Source organism: Alligator mississippiensis, chromosome 2 (assembly GCF_030867095.1).
Source record: "Alligator mississippiensis isolate rAllMis1 chromosome 2, rAllMis1, whole genome shotgun sequence".
Lineage (NCBI taxonomy): Eukaryota > Metazoa > Chordata > Crocodylia > Alligatoridae > Alligator > Alligator mississippiensis.
In genome coordinates, this window is record NC_081825.1 from 245,021,021 (window position 1) to 245,047,079 (window position 26,059).

A 26,059-nucleotide genomic window follows, 5' to 3' on the forward strand; every position below is an offset into this window, starting at 1 on the left:
CCACTGAGTACCTGAACATGTGGCCAGGTTACACTTTAATGTGATTAACTGGTTAATTGCATCTCAAATGTAACATCTGCCAGAGACCTAAATGGTAAAGAACTGTTTTTATCTGGCACAAGCTAAGGACCTGATCCACCCTACATTGAAGTCAAAAGAAAAAGTTAGTCTTCACTAGGAGTTGAGCGAGACCAGATTTTAGGTGGAAGAAGGCAATGTTATTAACCTAATTTCACAGATAGAGGACTGAGGCAGAGAAATGGAGCAGCTGATTCAGGAAATTTGTGGCACAGGTAGAAATTAAATCCAAATCTAAGTTGCTGGCCAGTGCTTCAACCACAAGCTTCCCCTTGTATCACCAAAGTCAACCAACTCAAGTGAAAATTGTGAAGATTAAAACCTTAGGTCTGATCAATGCTAAAAGTCTCAGGCAAGCAAGGTTAAAAGACAGTTTGCAATCAATCAGCTGCTAAGTATTAGTGCATGGGAAAGAGAAGTGATTAGACAAGGTTTCAAATAGTCCAGTGTCTCCAGTGAGCAGAAAAAAATTGAGACACCAAGAGAAAAGCTCTGACTACCTCTTGATAGGCTCCAATCCTTATTTCGGATCGTTGGTTGTAGGTTGTGTTGGTTTAAGGACATAGGCGGACGAGGTTCTTTGGGTAAATGTGATATCTGTTATTATTAGACCAACTAAATACTTGGAAAAATTATTCTTTACAAGCTTTCAGGCACAAACACCCTTCTTCAGGCATAGGGAGAGTCTGCTGGTGTTCTCTGTGCTCTCCTGGGTGGAAAGTCTAATAAAAGATTTCACATTTACCCAAAGAAACTTGTCTGCCTAAATCCTTATTTGGGAAACACTTCCTCTTCCTCCAGATGTTCCCCCAGCATCTTTTGTATGATGGTTGTGTGGAAAATATACTAGAATAAATGTAAACTGCACATTGTGCTGAACAATACTGGTTCTGAGCTTAAAATGGTTCATTTGCAAGATAGTCATATACATTTTTGAAAAATACAAAAAGAAAGCTAACTGTCTGCTCATGTTGATCTTTGTGTCTGCAATGTATCATTTATTGGTCAGTGCATAATAACCCTTTGGAGAGAATTAAATATACTCTCACTGAAAATATGAAATGTCAATCAAGTGCACCTGCAGACAGGGTTGAAATTGATTTGAAATCCAGTGCTGCTCTGATGACACTGACCTTTCTCTGTTTTTGTTTAGGAAAGAAACATTCTAAAAGCAGAAAATGAAGCTTTAAAGATTCAGCTTCAACAGGCACGTAAAACAATTGAATCTCTCAGCATCCAACAAAAAAATCACGTGCTAGACAACACAAAGCACAGAGACTGCTCTTAGCTAAAAAGACAGGAGTTCTGCTGTGGAATAATGTTAAAACTGAGACTTTGGGAGGTGTGACAAGGCTGCTATATTCAACTGAACAGGAAATAGAGACTGAATGGTTTTAAAGAGAGTTAAATTCTCTTAAATCAACATATTTTGCCTGTTAAATATACTCCTGAATGTATAAATGTGTTCCTTTTTCTCACACCATTTTAAAAGATTTTGGTGTTTTCTGAGCATTGCAAAAAGCACATTCTGGGATCTCTCTTGAAGGGTAGTATACACTTTGAAGTTCGCATTTATTCTCAAGACAATGAAGGCAAATTTCATTCCCAGTATAGATCACAAAATGATTTGACTGCAAGTAGCTATAATTTTTTTTTTGTCAAGTTTACAGTCCATATCTGCAAGTGTTGTGTCAAGGTATCCAATCAAGACAACCTCACCCACTCACAGTTGTTGCAAGTTCAGGTGTGTAAAAAAGCAACTTTTGATAAAGTTTAGAATTTGGATGCTGCCAGGTCTTTTCAAGGGTGCCATTAGGTATAAGGACGTAAGTGAGGTGTTAGAAGATAAACTAAATAGCTAAGCACAGGCTCAGGCTTGTTCCTGCCTGGACAACTCTCACATCCCCACTGCAAGTCCCCCTCTGCAAGAAAGTAAGTACTGTAATCCATAAATCAGTTTTTGAAATTCACAAAAGCTATGGAGGGGGTCCTCAAGTCCAGTGAGGGGTACCTCAAGTCCAAAAAGGTTGAGAACCACTGCTCTAAGACATTAGGAATAAACTGACATTGTTGAAAACGTTCCATTGCAGAACTGTTTTAAGAAGTCTTACTGCTCCAATGTGAGTCTCTACAAGACTGAAAATAATAGTGCCTCATAGTAGACTAAAAGATTTAACATTTGAGTGTTGCTGCTTCTTATGCATTCCATGCTTCTTGGGTCAGGCAGCACTGCTGGCTTGCTAGTTAACAGATTTTATCCACAGGATGGTGAGTATAACGTTGGACATTTTTCCAGCATTTAAATCTTTGATGCATAAAAGTACAATATATTCCTATATTATTTCATTATTTAAACATAAAATATTAATAATAGCATTGAGGAAGGAACAAAATACTTGCTTCCTATGAGCAGTTCACTGTCATGGTATCCAACTGAACTTTTGCTACAGCTTCAATAATTTATGATTTCTGGTGCAGTTGGCAGCTAAGGACAACAATTAGGTCTTTATTGTTTGCACAGTGCTTTGAAGTAACATGCAATTACTTCTGCCTTAGAAAGTTTGTTGGCTTAAACAAACTGCGTATGTAATGAAGCAATTTTGAGAAGCCAGGCTGTAGCAGGATGTTGCATGAACATTTTGGGGAATTTTAGGTGATGCTATTATGAGTACCTTTTCTTGCTAGAGATTCTAAGGTCACAGGATCATGGTGACCCATTGCACCCACAGAGAACCTCCCTTCCTTTTTCCTTACCTGCAGCTTTTTGGGAACAAGATCTGGGGACATTTAATTTCTCCATATTTCCCTGAGCAGTTCAAGGAATTCAGGACAATTCCCCCCTGGTATTTAAGAAGCTTGTTTATGCAGTCTTTTCACAAGAAAGACAGGGCAAGTGGGATAGAGGCATAAACTTCATGCTGCTAGAAAGGCTACTGGACTTCTTCCCTTTTTGTCTCTCTTGGAAATTGCAGAGGCTTGGTGTTTCCTGCATCCCTTAGGGTTGTCCCTTTGCCCTTATTCCCTTTTGAATGGAATAATCATAGATTCATAGATGTATAGATTGTAAGGCCAGAAGGGACCTGGGAAGATCATCAGGTCCAGCCCCCTGCACCAAGCAGGAAAGATAACTGAGGGTCAGGTGACCCCAGCAAGGTGACTATCTAGTCTCCTCTTGAAGATTTCCAGGGTAGGTGATTGTACCACCTCTGGAGGGAGCTTATTCCACAGTCTGGACACCCTGACTGTGAAGAAGTTTTTACTAATGTTGAGCCTGAATCGGTCTTTCAGGAGTTTGTGGCTGTTACTCCTGGTTTTCCCCTTGGGTGCCCTGGTGAACAGTTGCTCACCGAGCCCTTGATATATTCACCTAGTGTAGCAGTAAGCTACTAACAGGTCCCTTCTCAGCCTTCTTTTCTTCAGGCTGCAGAGTCCCAGATCCCTCAGCCTTTCCTCGTATGGCTTATCATGTAAGACTGATCATATGGGTGGCCCTTCTTTGGACTCAAGCTTGTCCACGTCTTTGTTAAAGTGTGGTGCCCAGAACTGGATGCAGTACTCCAGCTGCAGTTTTTCCAGTGCTGAGTAGAATGGAAGAATCGCCTCCTTCGTTTTGCCAGATATACATTGATTGATGCACGTCAGAGTATTATTTGCCCTACTGGCTACAGCATCACACTGCCGGCTCATATTCATACTGTGGTCTATTATTACCCCCAGGTCCCTTTCATTCAAGGTGCTAATCAGTTTGGTGCCACCAAGCCTGTAGGTGTGTTGGGGGGGTTCCTCATCTGGAGGTGGAGCACTTTACATTACTCAACATTCAGCTTCATCGATTCCAATCCGTCCAACTTGCTAGCCTGTCTAGCTCTGCCTGTATATGTAGCCTATCTTCAGGCGTGACCACGCTTCCACATAACTTGGTGTCATCCGCCAACTTTGACAGTGAGCTCTTCACCCCTGCATTCAAATTGTTAATAAAGATGTTGAAAGTACTGGACCAAGCTCCAACCCCTCCTTGCCAGGATGACACAGATCCGTTCACTATGACTCTCTGGGTCCTATCCTGCAACCAGTTTTTCACCCACCTGTCTCAGTGGGTGTTAGTGACTGTATGTGTGTGTTAGTCACTTATTTCAACATATATCTTGGTTCTGTGGAATTAATATCTTCAGTGCCTACCAAATCAGTGCCTACTAAAACTCATTCCACTTACACCATTTTCACACATTCACTGCAGTTGTGCACTTTTCCAGCAGTGCTACAGCTGCCTGCAGTTAACATCTCCATCTAGCTCTCAGGGTCTTGCTACAACTAGCCTTTTGTACAAACTCGTATTCTTCTTCTCAGATGCTGGTTGGGACCATCTGTCTCAGATTCTTACTGGGATCACGTTGCCTCTCCAAACCAGGACTGTTGGCTTATCATGCCATTATGGGTCAAATTTTCAAAGCAGTCTGTTAACGTGTATGTCTAGACATTCTTCTGGGGACTCATCAAGTTCCAGCAGAAATCGGTGTCAAATCCTTTTGATTTGGAAACAAGATCAAGTTCTAGCAACATAAAGTTCTGAAACTGTATTTCTAAGTACTTTTGCACAAGTGTGAAGATGCCCATTTTTGTTCACCTGTTTTTGACTATAGTTTCTGGGTACCTGTCAGACTGCAACATCTTATGGAAGAGGGCTCCCTACTTTGTGCCCTTTTAAACAAGAGGCTTGAGTCACTGAATGACGTACCTTCTTTTACTATCTCTTAGAGGTAGTGCAGCAACCACTGTATCTGTGGGAGGATCTACTTGAGATTCCCTAACATACAAGCATAACTGTCATTTATACGCAGGTGCTTTTATACTACTCTCAGGGCCTCAATCTAAAGCAATTTTGGACTAGGTAAAGGTCTTAAGTTTCAGATGGCCTAATTAAACGAAGGTTTTGATTAAGATCAGATGAGACCAGAAATAGTTAGCAGCCTGACAATGCAAAATTCAATTGGATAGACTCCTCTTAGGTTGAAGCACAGCATAAAAAAATGCATCATGCATTTTTGGGATTGCAAAGTACAGGCTTCCTCACAATCCCAAAATCTCACAGCCATCCTTTGGCTTCCAGTCCTGTAATCGGTGCCATTACATACGGGTTTTAAAATTCATTGTCTTTTAATCTGAGATGACATCAACATTCCAACAATATGATTATTGCAAAGTCACTTAAGAATCTGAGTTGTAAAGCAGGACTTCATTGCACTGGACACTGACAAACAATGCACTGATTTGCTTGGATGAGGCGATACCAGGCAAAAGAACTCCTCGCTAGATTGATGCCGACTAGCCGCCGAATTGGAAGCAGTTGCACTCTGCATGCAGAGGTTATCAACCTGCACATAGCACCACACTAACAGCTGTAAGGCTTCCAGTATATCTGCACAGAGCTGCCTGCAAAATGGTTATAATCCTTACAGTTTCTTCTGTTCTCCCCTTTTAGTTTATTATTTCTTAATTTCCCTTCTCAGCTGCTAGCAGTTTAAATGCCATTTTACCACACCTGAAGTTACAGCTATATAAAGTGTCAAGATGAAATTCCTACTTTGCATGTAAGTAGTCCATAGCTGCAGGTGCTAGGCTGAATTAAACCCAGTCTGTTCTTAAGGCAACAAAGTGTACATATTGTTAAGAGGCAACTAAAATGGTGTTGCAAATTGGCACATTAAACTCCAACCATCAGAGGCCAGTTTCAGGATTGTGTTTGTATTCTGAGATTGTAAGACTCATTAGTTTCATACAGTTTGGTTTCACTGAACAGGGATGTTATCATCAAATGTAATTCAACTGAACATCAGAAACTTGTGTTAAAGAGATGTGTGCGCTACATTTGCTTAAAGCTCTTTCATAAATTATTTTACACGAGTACATAGCTGTGGGAGATTGAGTCTTAGCTGATGAATGCAATAGCATGTATACTTTTTGTGTTCCAGCATATAGTAGAAATGTATGTTTATCTCAAAGCAGTTTAACTGTTAAGTGTATGCACCCTTTATTTAAGAAAAAGTTTTTAAAAGTTCACTTAAAATGACTTATAAAACTGTAAGCTTGAATCTTTCTTTTTGAACTTGGATTTTAGGTTGCCATCTCTATTGCTGTGTTAACCAAGTAAAGAGATAAAGCCTATTAATAACGCCAGTGATATTTTACTAACTGTAAATAATGTGTACAGTATGTAAATGGTTATGCATGTGGGTTTTTTTCCAAAAATCAGTAACTGTGAATTGTATGCAGTTTTGTTACTAATACACTAAACCCAAACTACCCATGATGTGGATCATCATAAATTGCACCTGTATTCAACAAGTAATTAAAAGTGATGTTGGATCACACTTGCAAATTTGCTTTGACTTCTCTCTGATAGGGTTTTTTTTTCCTTTAGGAATCTGGCTCCCCTCTTTAAAGAAACCCATGCATTGATTCAGGGCTAAAATTTGGATTCCAATAAACATTTGTTTTTATAAAAACTAATATGTACAGAAATACATTTTAAATTAAGCTTTTGAGCCCAACTGGTTTTAACTTACGACTCCAAATTAGAAAGTTATAATAACTTCTTATAACCATAGTAGATACAAACCCATTTTTCCTATGTATGCCTCAGTTCTTGCAGTCTATTTGAAGGACTGGCAGGGACTCATTTGCAGGAGACCTTCATAGGGAAGGCTACGACCCTTTCACATTTGCTGAAATAAGCCACTGCAGAGTCACTTGAAATCTGGAGAAGTTCATAGCACTAAAAGTACTTTCAGGCACTACATCTGCTCCTTTAGGCCCCTACTAATTCTTGCAGCATTAGAGCCACATTTTCCTATGTTTGAGGCTCCCCTCTGCTGCGTGAACAAAATTGTGCTAACAGTGGAAACTGACTGCACAGGGAAAGTATTGCAACTGACTACAAGAATGTTGTGGAAAGCACAAAGTGAATAAACTGAAATAAACGACTTTCCGTGTTTTTCACTTTCAGCTACTTTACAGTGTGTCTAGACCAGGGGAAACAGGTGGGGTTTTAAAAACATGTTGCTGACATTTTAAATTAAAATGAGCTACTAACATGTTTTAAACAGCAGTTAAGTCCTTTAAAATGTGTTAGGTTGTCATGGCTATCAACTAAAATGTACCCACCATTTTTCCTAGTCTAAGACAAGGCCTTAGTTGCTGCATGCCCCAAAAATAAACTTTCAAAGTGTGATTTAAATTTTTTTAGTGGATGTTGTTCTTTTAAAGACAATACTGTTTGTGTGTAGATTAAAAGTCTAATCTTTTGAAGTTACTTGTTGACTGATTAATACTTGTATAGGAATAAAGTAGACTAATGCATATATAATGGTTTTCCTAACATGGAACATTCAGAAGCTGTTGCCTATAATTTGTATGCATCTTTTGAACACAAAGAAAATTCTACAAATTACACCTAGAGATGTTAAAAGACAACTGACTGAAAAAAAATGTACAGACTGTAAAGTTTATATCAACACGTGCAAGTTTTCTGTTTAAATATTTATATTATAAAGTAATTACAAACTACAGATTTAATGCCTCGTGATTAAAACTCTCTCTGACTTGTCCAATGCTAACATGTTTTCAAGCAGTTACATCCTTAAAATGTGTTAGGTTGTTCACAATCAACTCTGAAATAAATATTACCAAATGGAAAATTATGCACTTTTAGACATCTCTCATTACTGTCATTTTCTTTCAGCCTAGCATCTGTCATTCTTAAAGGACTAAACTATCTGAACACATTTACATCTTTATCTATTAAAAGCCTCACTTCTAAACATCAACTCTAGTGTAACATGACTTAAAAAAATTGTTTTTAAAAGCTATCACTTCTTGCAACTTTGTACATGGCTTTGAGGTACTAAAGTTTGTCTTATCTTTTTTTTCCAAAATAAGATAAAATTCTATTGTACAAGCTAAAAAAAAGCACCTATAGCATTAAGAGGCATTCAGAAAATATACAGCCTGACATTTAATGATGCGATCAGACCCACCAGAGTTCATATACTAACATTTGCTAGTAGCTATTTTGCTTGGTACTTTATGAAGATGCATCATTGTATCAGGCACAGAAAATTTGAAAAAGAAGAATAAAATCCAAGTTGCAATCATGTATTTCCCTAAGAAAAGACTCAAGCCCAAGAGAAATCCAGAAGTCCATGACCGCAGTACTGGGGGGAGAATGCTTCTTTATCTGGTACAATTAAAAGTCCCCACAACTGAATTTAACAAAGGGAGTATTAGCATTAAGGATTAGCCACCATCCCAAAAGAAGTTGCTGCAGTCCACAAGATAGTGTTGAATGACAAAAATGAACAGTGAGACAGTCAAGAGTGGGCATTACACTTGATCACTGCATGTCATTCTCAATAAATAAAACCTTAGGCACGAGAAAGTGTTATCAAAATGGATGCCCAAAATGTTGATCAGAAAAAACCCAGCTTGGCATTTCCCAAATACCTGAGGCAATTTCAAGCAAATCCAGAACAATTCATAGGCAGGATTGTAAATCTCTATAAGACACACCTTGATCTAGAGCCCAAGCAGAAGAGTGTGTAGCAAAAGCAAATAGTTTTCACCTGCCAAGAAATTCAGGAAAGACAGTATCTCAGTTGGTAGTCATGGCCACATTTCTTTGGAATAGTGGAGGGATGCTCTTGACTATATCAACAAGCAAGAATGTTAATGGGTACTGAACTGCTGCGCATAGGAGAAGCCATAAAAAATAAGTCTCTTGGAAAGTTGATGCAAAGCTGCTTTTCCAGGATAATGCATCATCAAGCATCCCAGCTTGTAATGACCAGAGAACAACTGACTTTGAACAAATCCCCATCTAGCCTTTTCATCAGATTTAGCTCCCTCAGCTTTTACTTTTTTCCCCACACTGAGGGAAGACCTTTGTATGAAGATTTTCAGTAATGATAAAGAGCAGATTATGGCAGTGAAGGAGTTGCAGAACAAGGATTTCTACTAGACGGTCATACCTAAGCTGCAGCTGTGTGCAACCACAAGCACTAGTATCACTGGGGACTATATTGACAAGTAGTTTAACAAACAGTTGAATATACCTGACCCTTGAATAAAACAATTTAGTCATATCTGTGATGCAGCCATTTCAGGAAAGTCTCAGGAAATTGTTATTTAGTACTTAAAAAGTTAGAGGCTACCATACAGAACAGAACTCTTCACACTCCAAATGACAGACTTCAAAATATTTCTATTTTCCCCATCAACTCAATGGCAGTTCTTCCACACACTTGCAAATTACCAATGGGAAACCATCCTAAGAGCAATGTACAAAAGTTGATCTAAACAACATACAAATCATGCAAAAGAATTTTAAATACAATATTTTATTTATCAGTGTTCACACCTGCTAATAAAAGTGTTTTTTTAAGTCTTGGAAACCATTTTTTCCAAAATCTAAAGTCAAGTAAACAAAAACAACATTCTGGGTGGATGTTCACTAAATGCAAGTAAACACAAAAACTGTTCACAGACACACGTACCAAAAACTATATTTACACCAGAAATTTTAAATACATTGTTCAGGACTGAAATATACAAAATATTTTGAGAACAGGTTTAAATCAAATTCACTTTTCAACAAATTTTATTGCATCTATAGAAAGTTAAAAGCATACATCCTGAGAACAGAGGACACAAAAAATGATTTAATCTCTAAAGTGTAGCATTGTTCACTTTGTTCTCGTCTCCCAATTCTTCTGATTTTGGAAACTCTTAAAGTTTCATTTAGCCAATTAAAAACAAACTTAGCAAATTTATTTTATTTTCAGTTCAATATAGATCTGGGCTACAAGGCTGTACTAAAATAACTGATGGCATGATATTAGTTTATCAGACCAAATTAGTTTAAATGGTATTATTGTGGTGTTGGCACACAATTTAAAGCTGGTTTACATAAGTTTAGCTGTCAGTAGTCCTGTTATGGAATAACTAAACAAATGAAAGGTGGGTTTAAATCAATCAATGTAAGAGTGTCCACTTATGTAATCAGTATAACTGAACTAAACCTGTGACCTCAAACCTTTAAACTGGTGCAGTGTTGGTGTTTAGATGAGCCCTGTGGTTTTCCTATTTGTGACTGCCACTCTTATTGATTGGAGACAGGCTTTGGGGTGCAGTTCAGATGTTATTTATGACAGAAATAAAATACTTTCTTAGAGTGAATAGAAAGAACTTCAAGTTAGGGAGTGCTATGTATGAAAAGACTGGTTCTTTCATTCCCATTCTTCTTCGATTCTTCTTCTATAGCCAGTTTGGAGACCAGAATTCTCATTTTTTTAAATGAATCCATCACCTCCTATAGTACCAGGGATGAGGACAACAGGCAAAGCCATGCACAGCCACGAGGAACTGAATGTTGCTCTCCACAGTCCTCACCAGCTTCTCTCTCTCACGACTGCAGACTGTCAATGATTCCCCTTTTACACAAGCAGCATATGCAGAACAGCTGAGTTGCTGCATAGTATCAGCAGCTGGGTGAAAACTGGGCCAGCTGAGGGCTGCAATAGATTAGGAGCAGCTGACTGCCCATCACTTTTCTCCTTCTATAAAACCTTGGTGCCCTACCCTCAGGCTCCAGGGTTTTCTCCTCACACTAGCTGACCTCTTAAATGGAAGAAAATGAAGGTAGTTTTCTTCAGTACCTATTTTGTAACTACTGATTCAACCATTTCTACCACTCAGATTATAAACAATATTCTTACATGGTCTGTATCAGAAAACAGGGAAGGAGTGGGAAACTCCAAGTTTAATTTAAATGAGAAGTTCAAATGTTTTTTTAAAAAGTGTTCACTATAAGTTACCTTATGAAGTCCAAGACAGGTATTTGAGGGACAGACTCACTGATTTTGAATATAGCTTCAAAAGCAGAAGTATGCAACTGGCATTAGAGTCAAGGAAGCCATGCCTGTATCCCCAAAGCCAGAATATACCCAAATATACCATGTAGGACACTCAGGAAGATAAGAGGGAAAGAACTGAACTGACAGTTTAGACGACTAAGAACAAAATACTGAGGCCCTTTTTACTCCAACATTACTTTTGCAGCTGTATGACCCATGGAAGTTCTCTGTTCTTTCTATGGTCTGTAATCAAAAACTACTCCTTGGGCGTGTCTACACAAGACATTACGGCACAGTAGGAACAAGCTACTCACAGGCACTAAACATGTGGCGATGACAGTGCACAGTAGCACTGGGTAAAAACCTTGTGGGGACAGTACTGCACAGCCATTTAGTACATAAGCCAGTAATAAATGACTGTGCAGTAACAACTGTGAAGTGTGCCGCACATGTACACCTGGCCTTTGTTTATACGACTGTCATCTTGGCTTCAGCCACATATATATTTCAGCCCAAAGGAAGGTTAAGATTCTGTCCACCTAAATGCTATTTATGGTAATCTAAGCCTGGAAAATGTCACCAGAAGTAGACTCTCTCTCCACTAACCACCCCAACACCTGGGGGACAGACAAACAAAATGGGCCATGTGAACGTCTCATTCCATCAGGCAGCTCTGAATCAGAGCTAAAGGTTTGCTTATACATGGAAGCCTATCAGGATAATTCTCTGTGCGGACACTCTTCTTCCAAAATAAGACCACCATCAGGGAGAGAGCATCCAAATCAATATACAGGGTAAGAGAGGTCTTTTTGGGGGTTGGCGAAAGGGACAAATGAAAACAAATGGCTTACATGCAGAGAGCTTGCCCCCAACGTGCTGGAAATCCAATGCATCAGAGCAGACTCAATTGAGTCTGCTGGAGCCCACAGATGTGCTATGGCAGCCTCGTGCATCACATGTATCAGTGGCTCAGCGCATCTTCGTGCTGAGAATATGGTAGCAGTGCACTCGGAAACAAACCACATTTGAAGTGCTTTAGTTCAAAGTGCATTGCAACCATTTTTTCAGCACAGGGACATGCTATACCACTAATGTGTGTGATGCATGGGCACTTTTAATTAGCGCAGATTGCTAATTAAAAGTACCTGGTGCCATGTTGGGAGCATATGTAAAAATCCCCCACAAGACTTGCTTCCACAACTATACTTCCTCTTGGGGAAGTGGGTTGCGAAGGGTACCTAGTTACAAAAGTTCTTCTTGCCCATTGATCAACACAGCTCCACTCAACAAACAAATATCTGTTTTTCACTGTACATCGGACAGGTCTCCCTTCTAGACAGGCCAGCCCAGTGCTCAGTTATATTACATTTCTAGGGCTCACAAATACAGAGAAGCATGTCAGCAACCAGGTACAATAGTTGGGGAATTTTTCTTCACAGGGTCTTACTTAAAAACATTTTTCATGGAATACCTACTGTAAGTAAAACGAAAGTGATCTGCTACCAAGGTTTACCACAAATCTTTATCAACAAGGCTCTTGGCTTTGAAATATTTTAATGCATTTTTATAAGAATAGCCTAGATCTGTTTACTGTATGTAACATGGAAGTGAAATTTTACCACCTGAATGTGAAATTCTGGAAGACTCAGAAACCTGTGGGAGTTTTTGTTTTAACTTAAAATATTCTAAAATGTTTAACTTCTGAAATTATGGTTCTTTCAGATAGAGGACCAAAACCACATGCAGCTGAAACCAGTTTTGTACAGCATATTAAACCTTGTGCAGCCCATGGAGCTGAAGTCCTTCTAAATCACTTCATGCATGATGGATGAGGACAACAGTTAGAGGCTCAAACATTAAGTAGTAACATTTTTAAAAGAAAATTCAGTGTTTCTGTTCATTTTTTCTGAGATTTGTTATTTTTTTAAAAAAGCAAGCAAGATATTTAAAAATATGTGCTCAGTGTGAAACAAGGGCTGCTTTACAGGTGTCACATTTTCATATACATATAAAAAAAAGTCATTTAGTTTAATAACAGGATTCAGTGACAAGATGAGGTGGTCTAATGCAGTGATTTGTTAATAAGGGGATTATATGTACTCTAACCTAAACATAACCAAATTCCTGTCATCAGTAAACTACCACCCAGGTCCTGCCAGTTACATTAATGTTTCTGAAGTTTTAGTATCTTCTATATCCTCCTCCCCTTCCACCATATGGATCACCATAGCCACCTCTACCACCATAACCCCCCCTGCCACCATAGTCCCCCCTTCCCTGGAAGCCACCTCCACCTCTACCACCGCCACTGAAACCACCACCACCTCTACCACCCCCTCCCCCCCAGCCACCGCGCCCACCTCCTCCACCCCCCCAACCACCCCTCCCACCACCTTCTTGTCTCTTCTGCCAAGGAGGCATTTCAGGAGGAGGTGGTTCAATCTCAGTTGGTCTGCCTCCACGATCTGGTACTCTCCCCATCAGAACCTGTGCAAGGAAATATGCAGTGCTTAGTTTCAGTGGTAATAAGCCTGTTGAAAAAGATGCAGATGAGATGAGCAAGCAAATGCTCTGTTTGCAACGTAACAGCAGGCCATGTGGACTTTGAGAGTCAGGACACCTAGATTCTCATCTAGCCTCTGCTACTGATTTTGTGAGACAACACAAAGTCTGTTTTACATCAGTAACAGCTCCTAGCTACCTAAGAAAATGTTCAGCTTTAAGTAACTGTTTATAACAAACTTCAGATATTTACCAAGGGTGCTACTTAAGTGCAAAGTACTACTAACATTATAAGTGTCCATGGCTCCTTACTTCTTAAATTAGGATGTTGTAGAAATACAAAGAATGGCAAGGATACGTTCAAATCTAATAAAAGACTGCACAGACAGATACAGCAACTGACATGGCAAGCTGACAAAACGGGTAGCCCTATTCAATTCTAAATGCCATTCAGCTTGATGCTTTGGCTTCAATTATAAATGACTAAGGCAGTGCCCCAAACTGAAATATAAACAATGCATTATGCAACACTGCAGCAGTACCTTCCGAAGAAAAGTATTTTCTTGCTATTTGATGCATATGATTTAATGTATAAAGATGAAAAAGTTACATAGCCTATTGTCATTTTAATATGTAGAGGCACGTCCTTACATTAAACTGTCATGCAGAAGAATGACAGTTTCAGTTATCCAAAAAGCTTGCTTATTTTCTTGTTTTAGAGGGTTTATTTTCACCCTCCCCCACCACCAAAATTATGAACACTAACATACAAGCTATTTAGCCTGCTCCTTGTCAAAACAGCATCAACCCATATTATATATTAAACAGTATTTACAAAGACAAAAGGAAGGATTTGTATCAAGGCAACCCTTTGATTCCAGTCAGCCAGTTATGTGATATCCTGGTACCACTAAACCAAAAGGATGTATGCGAGAAACAACTGCTGCTCTCACACACCTCCTTTCTTTCTCCAGCTCCTCCTGGTCCTCCTCCCTCCAACTGATTTCAGATGTCCTATTCTATTCTATTTGATCCCACAAGCTTTGTGATCCACCTCCGGCACCCAACAATTCCAAAGCTAGTCTTTCTCTACTCTGCCTGTCTTAGTTGCTTCAGAGTTGCGAATCCATCTTTACACCTTGCTTTTACACCATCCAATACCCATTTGTTCCACCCCTTGGTGATCTGACCCTTCTGGTTTTCTCATCATTCCCATTAAGAAGGCACAAATTCCACTTTTGCTAAATTAAGAAATCTGGGGACTGTGGTGGCTATTAAGTATCACACCTAAATAGGTTTACAAAGACTTTGAAAGTTTCCAGATATGCAATTAAAAAATATTTGGTCTTTAGCCTACTTTTGGTCTATTTTTAATTTTGGGTTGGGGGGTGGGCAGAAATCACTCCCAGAGACCTTTTGTACCTAGTTTCAACCACATAATGTTTAACTGAGCAATGAGCGTTAAGTCTCAGAAGACTCATCCATAATGAAAAGACACCTAAACTCAACAGCTATTATGACATGCCTACTATGGGTATTAAAGAAGTGATGATGAAATCATTACATTTAGTAGCTAAGGTACTGATCTTGGAAGCACCAACTTATGTGCTTAACTTAGGAGCGGGCAAATATTTTGGTTAGAGGGCTGCTTACCAAGTTTTGGCAAGCTGTCAAGGGCCTCATGGGTAGCCACACCTCTTGACAGGTGCCCCGTCCCCTGGTTGCCGTCTTGAGACCAAAGTCCTGCCCCTTATCTCCTGACCTTTGCCACCAGAAGTCCCTCCCCTTGCCCCAGAAGTACTCTTTTCAGCAAGGGGTTTGCCATCTCAGAACAAGAAAAATACCAAATTTTTTTTTTTTTTAAATATAATCGAACATCTACAACATTCATTCATTTGATTTCAAAAAATATTTTTGTCCTGATTTACACGTGTCTGTGTAGTGTACAGAGGTGATTGCACAATAGCTTAAAATGAAGTCTTACTCTTCTATGTTTGGGGGGGTGTCTTGTGGGGAGTGGATAGGTGTGGGGTGAGGGAGTGTGTGGGTGTCCATGTGGGGTGTGGGTGGGTAGGGTGGCTGAGATGTATGAGGGAGTGTGGGGGAGTGCTGCAACAGCTAAGCAGGAGCACGGGGCCAGGCTGGCAGAGGCTTTGGAGCTGGGCTGTCTCTCTCCTCTCCTGGCTGGTGCAGCCCGGCCCAGCTCCATAAAGCCCCTGCCAGTCTGGGCCCTGTGCTCCTGCCACCCCACTCTGGGCCCTGCCAGTGTTGGCCCTGCACTCCCACCCAGCTGTCACTGCGCGCCCGCTCACTGCCACTCCTCTCCGCCTGTAGCTGCCATTTCCCTGCTTTCCTGCTTGCTACCACAGCACTCCAGTACCACATGGTTCCCAGCTGTATGGCTGCGACTGCAGGAATCAGCAGGAGCTGGGCTGAGGCAATCATTCGTGGTCCTCCCCTGCCTCCCTCCTCCCCCCTGCTTCTTATCTGAATTTCCCTCTCCAATGGAGGGAGGCAGGAACAGGCCCAGGGTCCCAGGCCAGAAGCCTCTGCTAGGCAGAGGCTTGTGGTTGGGAGGGGGCTGAGGGAGGGGTGGGGCTGGGCAGCCCTTGCTGCTGGGGTGCTGGGTCCTGCCACTGACTTCCCTGGGTCCTGTCATCTTTGACAGGCAGCCAGGAGCAGATAAATATTAATTTTCTAAGTTTTTTAGGGGCCCCAGAGGCCAGATAGAATGGCCTGGTGGGCCAGATCCAACCCATGGACTGTATTTTGCCTGACCCTGGCTCAACTTCAGACCTATGACATAAGCAGTCCCACTGGATTCAGACAGACCTCTTATACACAAAGTTAAGCATGTATGTAAAGGTGCTTGTAGGTTTGGGACCTAATTCTATAACTGAAGAATGAATAATAGATTTGATCACAGTAGATTTGCACCTTTTAGACTAACTAAACCAGATCTGCATAAGCTTTCATAGGATCTTAGGAAAATAGGGCTGGATAGGACCTTGCAAGGTCATCCAGTCTAGCCCTCTACTCAAAGCAAGATCATCCCTGCCCAAACTGTCCCAGCCAAGTGTCCATCTAACCTGCTTTTGAAACTTCCCAAACATGGTGATTCCACAACTCAAGGTAGCCTGTTCCAATGCCTGGCCACTCTCGTAGTAAGAAAGTTCCTCCTCAACTCCAGCCTGATTTTCCCTGCTACAGTCTGAGGTTATTGCTCCTAGTCCTGTTCCTTACAGCTACAGAGAAAGCCTATCTTAGTCCTCTCTATAATTACCCTTTAGGTATTTGAAGGCTGTTATTAAATCCCCCCTCAGCAGAGGTGCACCAATACATCGATCCCATATTGTACTGGCAATCGACTTATTTTGGCTGATGCAGTCGATTATGTCACTGATAAATGCCCCATACGTGCGTGCACCCACAGCGCAGCACACAGGTGGTTAGAAGCGCAGCCCAGAAGCATGGAGAGCAGTGTCTGGCTGATAAGTCTGTTGTGGGGGAAGGGGCATGGGGAGGGAGGCAGACTGAGGCCCCTGCAGTGAGGGAGGGAGTGGGGCAGGGGCAGGCACTGCACAGCCAGGGCAGGGCAGGGGACAGAGCCGCAAGCAGCTTGTCCGGGGGGGAGAAGGGGAAGGGCAGAGGGGGGCAGCTCCTGCCACTACACCCCCCTTGGAGGGCATAGGGGACATGCCCCCAGATCTGTGCGTGGGGCAAAGGCGGGCTGCCGCTGCGTTCTGGGGCCGGGGCTGCACCAAGCTCTTCTTGGCAGAGGGACTGGGCCAGAGCTGCACTTGGGGTGGGAGGAACTCTGTCAGCCTGCAAGGGGAAACCTATGGTTTCCTGCACTCTTCCCCGCTGAAGGAGGAAATCCGTGTTCTTCTGCAGCAAATGGAAAACCCAGATCCCTAATGATGATTCAACCAGTTACACATCCAACTTACTGTATCTTTCATCTAGTCTGCATTTTTGTATCTTTTTAATTGTAATGTTGTGAGAAACACCATCAAAAACTTTGCCAAACTCAAGGAATATCACATCCACTACTTCTCCTGCATCCACAAAGTCTGTCACTTTATCATAGATGGAAATCAGGTTGATAAGGCATGACTTGCTCTTGGTGAAACCATGATGGCTGTTCCTTATCACCTTGTTCCCCCTCTATGTGCTTCACAATGGATTCCTTGAGGGCCTGCTCTATGATCTTTCCAAGTATCAAGTCAGGCTAACTAGTCTGTAATCCTCTGAATCTTTCTCTTTCCTTTTCTTAAAGATGTGCACTATATTTGCCCCTTTTCCAATCACCCAGAACCTTGCCTGATCGCCATGAATTCTCAAAGAGGATAGCAAATGGCTCTGATATTACCTCAGCTAACTCCTTTAGTACCCTAGGGTACATCGCATCTGGCCCTCCTGATTTGAAAGCACCTCACTTCCTTGTTTTTCCATTACTAGACTATTTGTCTCTTTCTCCATCTTTCTGCCAACTGCACTCACCATCTGGTAGTTGCTCCTACTTGTGAAGACTGAAGTGAAAAAGGCATTTACATACTTCAGCCTTCTCTGCATCATCCATAACTAGGTTGCCTGTTACATTGTGTAAGGACCTATGGTTTCCTGCAGCCAAGCATCCAACTTAAAGAACTATCAGGTTTGGTCCTGCCTCCTGAACTATAGAGCAAATATATAGCATTGCAGAAGTACAAAGAGCATCTAAACCTCGCTTTCTTCATCAACTGGAATTCTCATGTACAGCTACTGTGTAAAATGACAGGGTAGCAGAGACGGTTGGGCCAAAGCTATATCAAGAGGAACACTGAAACCCTTCCTTTTCCAGGGCCACAATGCTGCAAAAAGGGAAGAAAATAGTAGGCAAAGAGGAAATTAGCTTTTATAAGTAACTAGAAGTTGCAGGAACCATTTGTCTCTATCACATTAGGGGAAGGAAGAGGCCTACCTTATTGATGGCACAAGCTGTCTTTTCTCTTGTAGATCCACTGCTTGTCCTTATTATCTTTGATAAATCCTCTCGGGCAGCAAGAAGGTGGGCTAACGTAATGGTTGATTTCGGAGATAGTACATAACGCTTGGGCTGGTAGATTCTTGCTATGTCATCTGTTTTTACCTATATAATAAAAGGTCAAACATAATTCATTTGTTACAGATCTCATGTAAAAGAAAAGCACTTTAATAAATGCTTATTGTGTACCGATCAGTGATATATGGTAAATCTCAGTCCGACTGTAGAACACAAAGTTTGGATGTTCTAACTATCATAGTAAACATGGTGCCAGTCACTCAATGCCTTCCAGTCTTGTTTCTATCAACCAGCCAATGAACAAAAATGCCAAGGCAGATAGCCATTTGAAGCTTAGCACTCCTCCTCTGGAGCCATTTATTTTTCAAAGTACATAAGGGTGTAACAACTTAGATGTAAGGTTGCTCTCTCAGGGCTTCAAACATGTGATAAGTAGGCCGCTGCACAGCATGATAAAAACAGAACATCTTCAAAGTAAGGTTAACTGAGAACAACAAGATTCAGGACTGCATGACACTTCAATATGACTTTTCATAGGTTGCAAAGGGAAAATATTATAATCTCCCAAACAGTATTTATACAGAAGGATTTTTTTTTTTTTTATCATTAATCTTTTTATTTCTACCATAAAACAGAGGAGAAAAAGATACGCTGCCTGAAAAGCCTGAAGTCAACTTCAGAGCAACCAGATATTTGCCCATTTGGCTAGGGCCCAAAAATGGTCCACAAGAAAGGTGCTGGTGAAGACAGAGGATGAAGGAGATGTCTCCTTATTGCATGAAAGTTTCAAAAGCAGGTTAAACAGACACTTGGCTGCTAGAATTTAGTCAGGTATGACCCTGCCTTGAGCAGGGAGTTGGATAAGATGACCTTGTGAGGTCCTTTCCAGTCCTACTTTCCAATGATGCTACAGCTTGCCATTCTTGCCTTCAGAAGATCTTGTACCAGACTTCCACGATTTAGAGAAGAGGTGGGCCTGATATAGAAGTAGTAGCAAATACATGTTCTCTGCCCTTCCCAGCTTACACAAGAGAAAAACGTATATGTTCTCTGGGCAAGGGAAAGAATATAAGCTATCCAAAAAGAACAACACATAGCAAAACACAGAGTTGGTCATATGAATATCTCAAGTATATCTTAAAACATCTCTTATATACCCATATTACTCTCACATTAATATGTAAAAGGTTCCATATATACATTCTGAGAAATTTTAAGCAAGTAAAAAAAGGGAATTTTAAAGGCCAATTCTTAAAATGTTTCCAAGGGGACAGTCTTCTTTTCACAGGTGCAATTTGCACCAACAAATATACCTGTATCTTGCATGCATAATTCAACTGTAACTGTAAAACCTAATGAACAACACACTTGAGTCTCACAATCTTTATGCTCAACTATAGATGTACATAATACTCAATTTGCAGTTGTGATTAATTATCGTGGGCACAAATTTTAGACAAAAAGAAAGTTGGTCGCAAGTCTTTTGAAAATTTACACAGTAATGTAATTTCAACCTCTACTGCACTACAATAGACCTTTTGGAAATATCTCAGGAACTGTACTTTGTTTTTGCATGAATAATCTTTCTAAGAACAGGCTTCTGACTCATCTCACCACTTTAACATCATTAAATAAAACAATAGATATGCTTTTCTCACAATGGAACAAAAGCAGTTTAAGTCGTTTTCAATGTCACATCTGTGGAGTAGTACAAGATCAAATGACTCAAAAATTAAAGTTAATTTAAGTTGGAGTCACATATTAAATTTAAATAAGACTCTTAAAATTAATTGTATTTAAGATTTACATAGTTTTATAGCTACATACTGTGGAACCACATAAGACACAGACAACCTCTACTTTACTCCTCCGACAGAATTAAAAAAATGCATAGGAACATATTTTCAAGCTTCAGTGCTTAAAGTTAGGCACTGATGGGTGTTAAAAAACCTAAACTGAAGTTCCAACATAAGGAATCCTACTGGACCATGTTTCCTCCAGTCCTTGGGTTAGATATTGCCATTTTTACATAGCAGTAAAGAGGAAATAAATACATGCAGGAGAGTGACTTTGCCATACCAAATTAACTTCCTATCCTTTCTTCTACAAGGCATCAGCATTCAAACTGGATGGTAAGATGAAAGATCCACAAAAAGACTGAATGTCTGAGAAATAAATGATTTGTTCCACAGGGAAATAGGGTTTGCTAAGTTTTTGTTTTAAGAGAAGTTACAAGCTTAACTCACACTAGCGGTTAGGGTGTAATAGGCTCACAGGGAAACTTCCAATCCCAGAGGTAGCCACGTTTGTTTTTTGGACATGCATGACAAATTAATCTCCATCCCTTCTGAAGAGTCACACTGATCTCCACCCCTGAGATGTGCATCTGACAGGGCTTGCGCCCTGGGGGATTTGGAATGGATGGAGTGTATGGGGGGGGGGGGCAGGACACTGCTATGAGAGATGCCACAGCCAAGAGCTATGTTAACCCTTTCTTGGTCCCACAACCACCCAAATTTGTATATGGTGAAAAAGGATCCAAAGTCCTGAATTTGTCAGCAGCTGCAGGGTCGGGGAAAGATTAATTCAGCTCTTGGCAGAAACAGCTGACTGCTCCTCTTACAGCAACACCCTGCTCCTACTCTACTCCATATGGCCAAATGCTCTAGACCAGCAGTTCTCAACCTCACTCCACCTATGTAAAATCAAAAAATCCTGGTCGCACCAGTTGACAAGCGGGAGGGGGGTCCCCCCAGAGGCAATTCAAAGAGCAGAGGGGAGAGGGGGTTGTCCCCCAGCAGTCAATTGAAGCACGCAAAAGCAAAACCAGAAGTGCTGCCATGACACTTCTGGTTTCACCGCCATGACCCAAGTCCCATCTAGAGGACCTTTGCGTCCCACCAGTGGGACACCTTCCATCGGTTGAGAATCCCTGCTCTAGACCCACCTGTCTCAATTCTGATAATTCCCTTTACTGAGCACCTGGGGCTCACATGCCACATGCAGCAGCTATCTGCACCCCTTGCAGCACACATGCTGCCAACTGGCCACCCCTGACCTATCTGGATACACAAAACGGTCACAGGTTTTCTGATACACACTGCAATTTGCTGGAAAAAAACCCCCAAAACAGTTGATTTTAGGCTTCCATTTGGTTCAGTAGTCTGAGAACTAAGCTACTAGCAGCTTTCACAGGAGGAGTTACAGAATGATCCCAAGGACTATGCAAACAGTTCTATGCATTGGCTCTCCCCCTACATTAAGGCCTGTTGTTTGTCTCTTTCCAGAGAAACACTCTGATGTTCTCCTACAGTGGTCTAAGGAAAACAAAAGGAAATGAAGAAACTGTTTATTATCTTGTGGACCAGAAGCTGAATGCAAGCCAACAGTGTGTTCCTGTTGCCAAAAAGAGAAGACAACAGCATATTAGGGTTCATTAACAGGAGTGTCGCTTGTAAATTGAGGGAAATGATTCTTCTGTTCTATTTGGTACTGGTGAAACCTCATCTAGGAGGTCTGTGTCCAGCTTTGGACACCATACTTCAAGAAAGTTATGTACAGCTTAGAAAGAGTCCGGAAAAGAGTGACAAAAATGATGAGGTGGCTAAGAAACGTGACTTAGGATGAAGGCTAAAAGAACTCAGATTATTCAGTCTGCAGAAAAGAATGACAGTGGATATAATAATAGTCCTCAAATACCTGAAAGGCAATTACAATAGTCTATCTCCATCCTCTTTCTTTGTGACTGTGATCCCCTGGGATAGGACTAGGAGCCATGGCCTCAAACTGCAGCAGAGGAAATTCAAGTTGGCGAGTAGGAGGAACTTTCTATAAAGATGGCTATGAGGTGGAACAGGCCATCTAAAGATCCTTGGATATTTTTAAGAGCAGGCTGAAATAGTTTAGTCAGGGATGATCCTGCCTTGAGCAAGGATCTAGACCAGACAACCATGTGAGGTCCCTTTCAGCCCTACTTTTCCAAGATCAAGTTAAATAAATAAACACATAAATAAAAAGACCATACAGAAAGCTATTGTTATTGGAATTTTAGGAGTGCTTTGGACAACAAAAGATGGGTAACATTACAATTTAGACCCATGATTCTCAACCAGGGAGTTGTGGCATACTGAGGTGCCTTGAGAACCTTTCAAGGGTGGCCTAGGATGCCACACAACATTAACACTATTAGGTATGCACACAAGATTCACAAGATAAACCTAGAGATTTCAAATAGGAATTAACAGTATTAAAACCACTCTGACTTGTTGTGGTCTTTCTGAGTTCTTTGCAACAGAGAATTGCTCTATTATTTTTCTATAATCAAAAATGAGTGAAAACTAAGAGCTGACATTTTTCAAGGGCTGCCTCAAGTCTAAGCAGAGGTGCCTCAAGTCTAGAAAGACTAAGACCCATTGATCTAGACAAATCCTCTCTCTATCACATCCAGGGAAGGTATGTTAGGAGGTGATGAAGGAAGTTGGTTAGATAGAACTGGTTGTAACAGGAAAAACATTTTTCATGCTGTACATCTTCTGCAAGACAGCTTGGAAAATTGTAATAGACTCCCACCTGCAGGAAGCCAATAATAAAGCATGCTTACCTTTGCTCTATCAGACCAACCAAAGGACTGAACTGTCACATCTAACCTCTTCATTAACATCCGACGACGACATTCATATTCACTACGGAGAGCATCGTTGATTTTTTCCAATCTTTCCTAAAACATTAAATAGCACAAATACTGAATTCTACTAAAAACAACAAGTCCCCTCAACCTTACCCATCCCTATGACATCTGTTGCTAGTTGGCTATCAAAAGCATACATATATCATTTATGGCACTTCATGCATAAATGGACACCTCAGCAAAATCAGTCGTAACCAACTGAGTGAATGAAACATTTTAGTATGAAATCACAAAAATACTTTAATACTAAACTGATTTAATTGTAAACATTCACTGTCCATTACTTAAAGCAGACTGCAAAATGAGTATAAAGAGCTCATATGCATTATGTCTGTCATATGCATTATACAAGGCATTATACAATGCATTATTTGTGGATAGCAAAGTAAAGAGCATTCTTACCACTTGATCAGGATTCAAGGATGTTGTTAACAATGGTTTCCCCACATGATTACTGTGAATTTTTGAGAGAATATCCTTTATCTGAAATAAAGCCACATACATACATACCCTTGTCAAAATAAATAGAAAGACAGACCCAAATGATATTCACAAATGCATTTCAACAACTTGCTTTAGTCCTGAGATTTAATATAGTGCAGCTTTCCACTAAAATTTGGTTCTATTGCAGAGTCTTTGTTGTACCCTTAAAACCAGATAAGGACCTTTTAGCCTGCTAAAATCCCTTAATAGGATTTTTTTTTTCATAGCATGAGCCACATATAATTTTTCTGTGGACCACATTCATTAACAATTGCACTAGCCAATCACCTCCCAGTCATAACTGCATAATATCTGTGTGGTAACTTCAGCAATCATTTGCACTGACAAGTAGGAATAGTATTGTCTTGTAGCACCTGGAAACAAAGAGGTACATCAGACCAATTTTCGCATTTACCTTACGGCTAAAGGTAAATGCTGGTAATAAAGATTTCAGTTAAGATATTTTCTACTTGTTATTTTTCTCTTTTAATCCAATTGGCAGCTTCTTTTTATATCCTCTTCAAAACATCTATTTCCCTCTTTTACCACTGCCTAGTACCCATTTTTCCTTCTTTCACCTCTGTCTAGCACCATCACTGCTGACATTTCTGGCCTTTAGTCTTCTCCTACCTAGTACTTTCATCGTCCCTTACCTCATTCTCAGTTATCCTATTTGCATCCTCCCCCTTTCATTACAGCAAACTTTTTCACATCACCTCCTATGCTTGAAAGAAGCTCTCTTCTGACAGTCCTTTCAGTTCTTCCACAAACTTTATAACAAATGCCCAGAAATTTCTACATAACTCTGAGGTCAACTGATCCTTTATATAGGTTATTGTATAACGATATTACTCATGACAAGTTTAGGATGTTGGGGAAGGGATAGTGTCTTAATTGATTTTTGGATGAAATATTGTATAAATCAAAACAAATTAGATTAAAGCTAGAATTATGTACCTTTACAATCATGGCACTTGGGAGCTTCAGAAGAAATCCCATTATAATTCTAGATCTAAGGCAAACCATCAAATCACCTCTCTAGAACTAGTTAGTTATCTAGTATGTATGCACAGAATTTTCACAAGACACATGAAATAAAGGTGAACTCCAAAGCTCTCTTCTTCCATTCATATTTTTAAATTCTAAATCTTCTTGTCAGAAATTAAAGGGGTGCCAATATCTTGAAAGATTTATATGTTTCCTTAAAGAAAGCACCAAGAAGCAGTTTTGCACTGTCACTAAGAATCAAAATCTAGAGCAAGATGATTAAGAAAACCATTGGAGTAGCAGTACTTTCCATTTCTTTTTAAAAACTGAGGATTTTGTTTTTCTTGGTGTTGAAGAACTTAAGAGTTTGTTCAGTGTGCCTTTCATATGAGAGTTTACATACCCCAAGAGAACCTTTCCCCCACTTTTCAAGATACAAAATATCTGCAATATTTCTATTCTCCTACATCAAGGTCACAGAAAAGGCACAATAACAAGTTTCTCAAAACTAGGATTTCCCAAGGTGGTAGGCAAAACAATGTCTCCCCCTAACAGCACTCTGAAGTGAGCAAATTTTCTGAAAACTGACTGTTCAGGCCTATAATGTGACTTGGTGGCCGGTGAAGAAGAGGGATCCTCGTGGGGTATAGTGGCTTTTACACAACCCCTAACCCCAGTTACTGCCACAGATAAGAAAAGGGGACATGGCCAGTGCCTTTTTACACACCACTGATTTCCCTCCCCATCTGTTCCTGCATTGGTTTCAGAAGGCCACCAACAGCCTGCGGAAATTTTCAACCAACTTCAGATTTGTCTACAAGACAGACTGCCCTGCGGATCAGGGAAGTATCCCAGGGCATCAGGAGAGCACAATGGCCCCCTATGCATACCCTAACCAATATGCCTGGATTTAGCAATGCCTCAAAATTTAAATTTGCTTAAAATATATACAGTCATGGAACTTGGGGGAAGGGGGAGGAGGGAAGAGGGAAATGGCTGGAGGGCCATAAACTAAAGTGAATAAATGGCAACGTAACAAGCTGTGCATGTCATAATAGTGTACATCACAAAGCTGGCAAACTGCAGAGATGATAATAAGTTATTAGTAGCCCAGAAGGAAGAATAAGTAGAATGTGAAATGAAAATCAGAAATGACACTAACTGAAGCAACCCACACACTCCAGTAAGAAAAGAAACATAATTGCCTAACGACATTAAAAAAAAGAGAGAGATTAACTTTGGAAAGAGAAATATACAGATCCGAAAGAAAATCTAAAACATCAAATGAGCGAGAAAACTCAGTAAAGCACCAGTACTGAAAGGGATGAGTGAAAGCTGAGAAAATCAACTTAGATATGAATTTATAACTAG

At 40.5% G+C, this 26,059-nt stretch overlaps 2 protein-coding genes across 4 annotated transcripts in view; one reads left to right on the forward strand and one right to left on the reverse strand.

Annotated features, from left to right (window-relative positions):
• Positions 1-7,775, forward strand: part of RASGRP1 (RAS guanyl releasing protein 1) — a 96,740-nt gene extending 88,965 nt beyond the window's left edge. The window contains exon 17 of the mRNA XM_019496498.2: positions 1,232-7,775. Coding sequence (XP_019352043.1) covers positions 1,232-1,366 — 135 coding nt within the window. The 3' untranslated portion in view covers positions 1,367-7,775. The remainder of the gene's footprint in view (positions 1-1,231) is intronic.
• A 1,676-nt stretch (positions 7,776-9,451) lies between these two features.
• The window catches only part of FAM98B (family with sequence similarity 98 member B), a 28,632-nt gene continuing 12,024 nt past the window's right edge, over positions 9,452-26,059 (reverse strand). For all 3 annotated transcript variants that reach the window (XM_019496499.2, XM_019496500.2, XM_006276298.4), the window contains 4 exons: positions 23,621-23,701; positions 23,132-23,248; positions 18,451-18,618; positions 9,452-13,472 (listed from right to left, as the gene is read on the reverse strand). In XM_019496499.2, the coding sequence (XP_019352044.2) occupies positions 13,167-13,472; positions 18,451-18,618; positions 23,132-23,248; positions 23,621-23,701 (672 nt within the window). In that variant the 3' untranslated portion in view covers positions 9,452-13,166. The remainder of the gene's footprint in view (positions 13,473-18,450; positions 18,619-23,131; positions 23,249-23,620; positions 23,702-26,059) is intronic.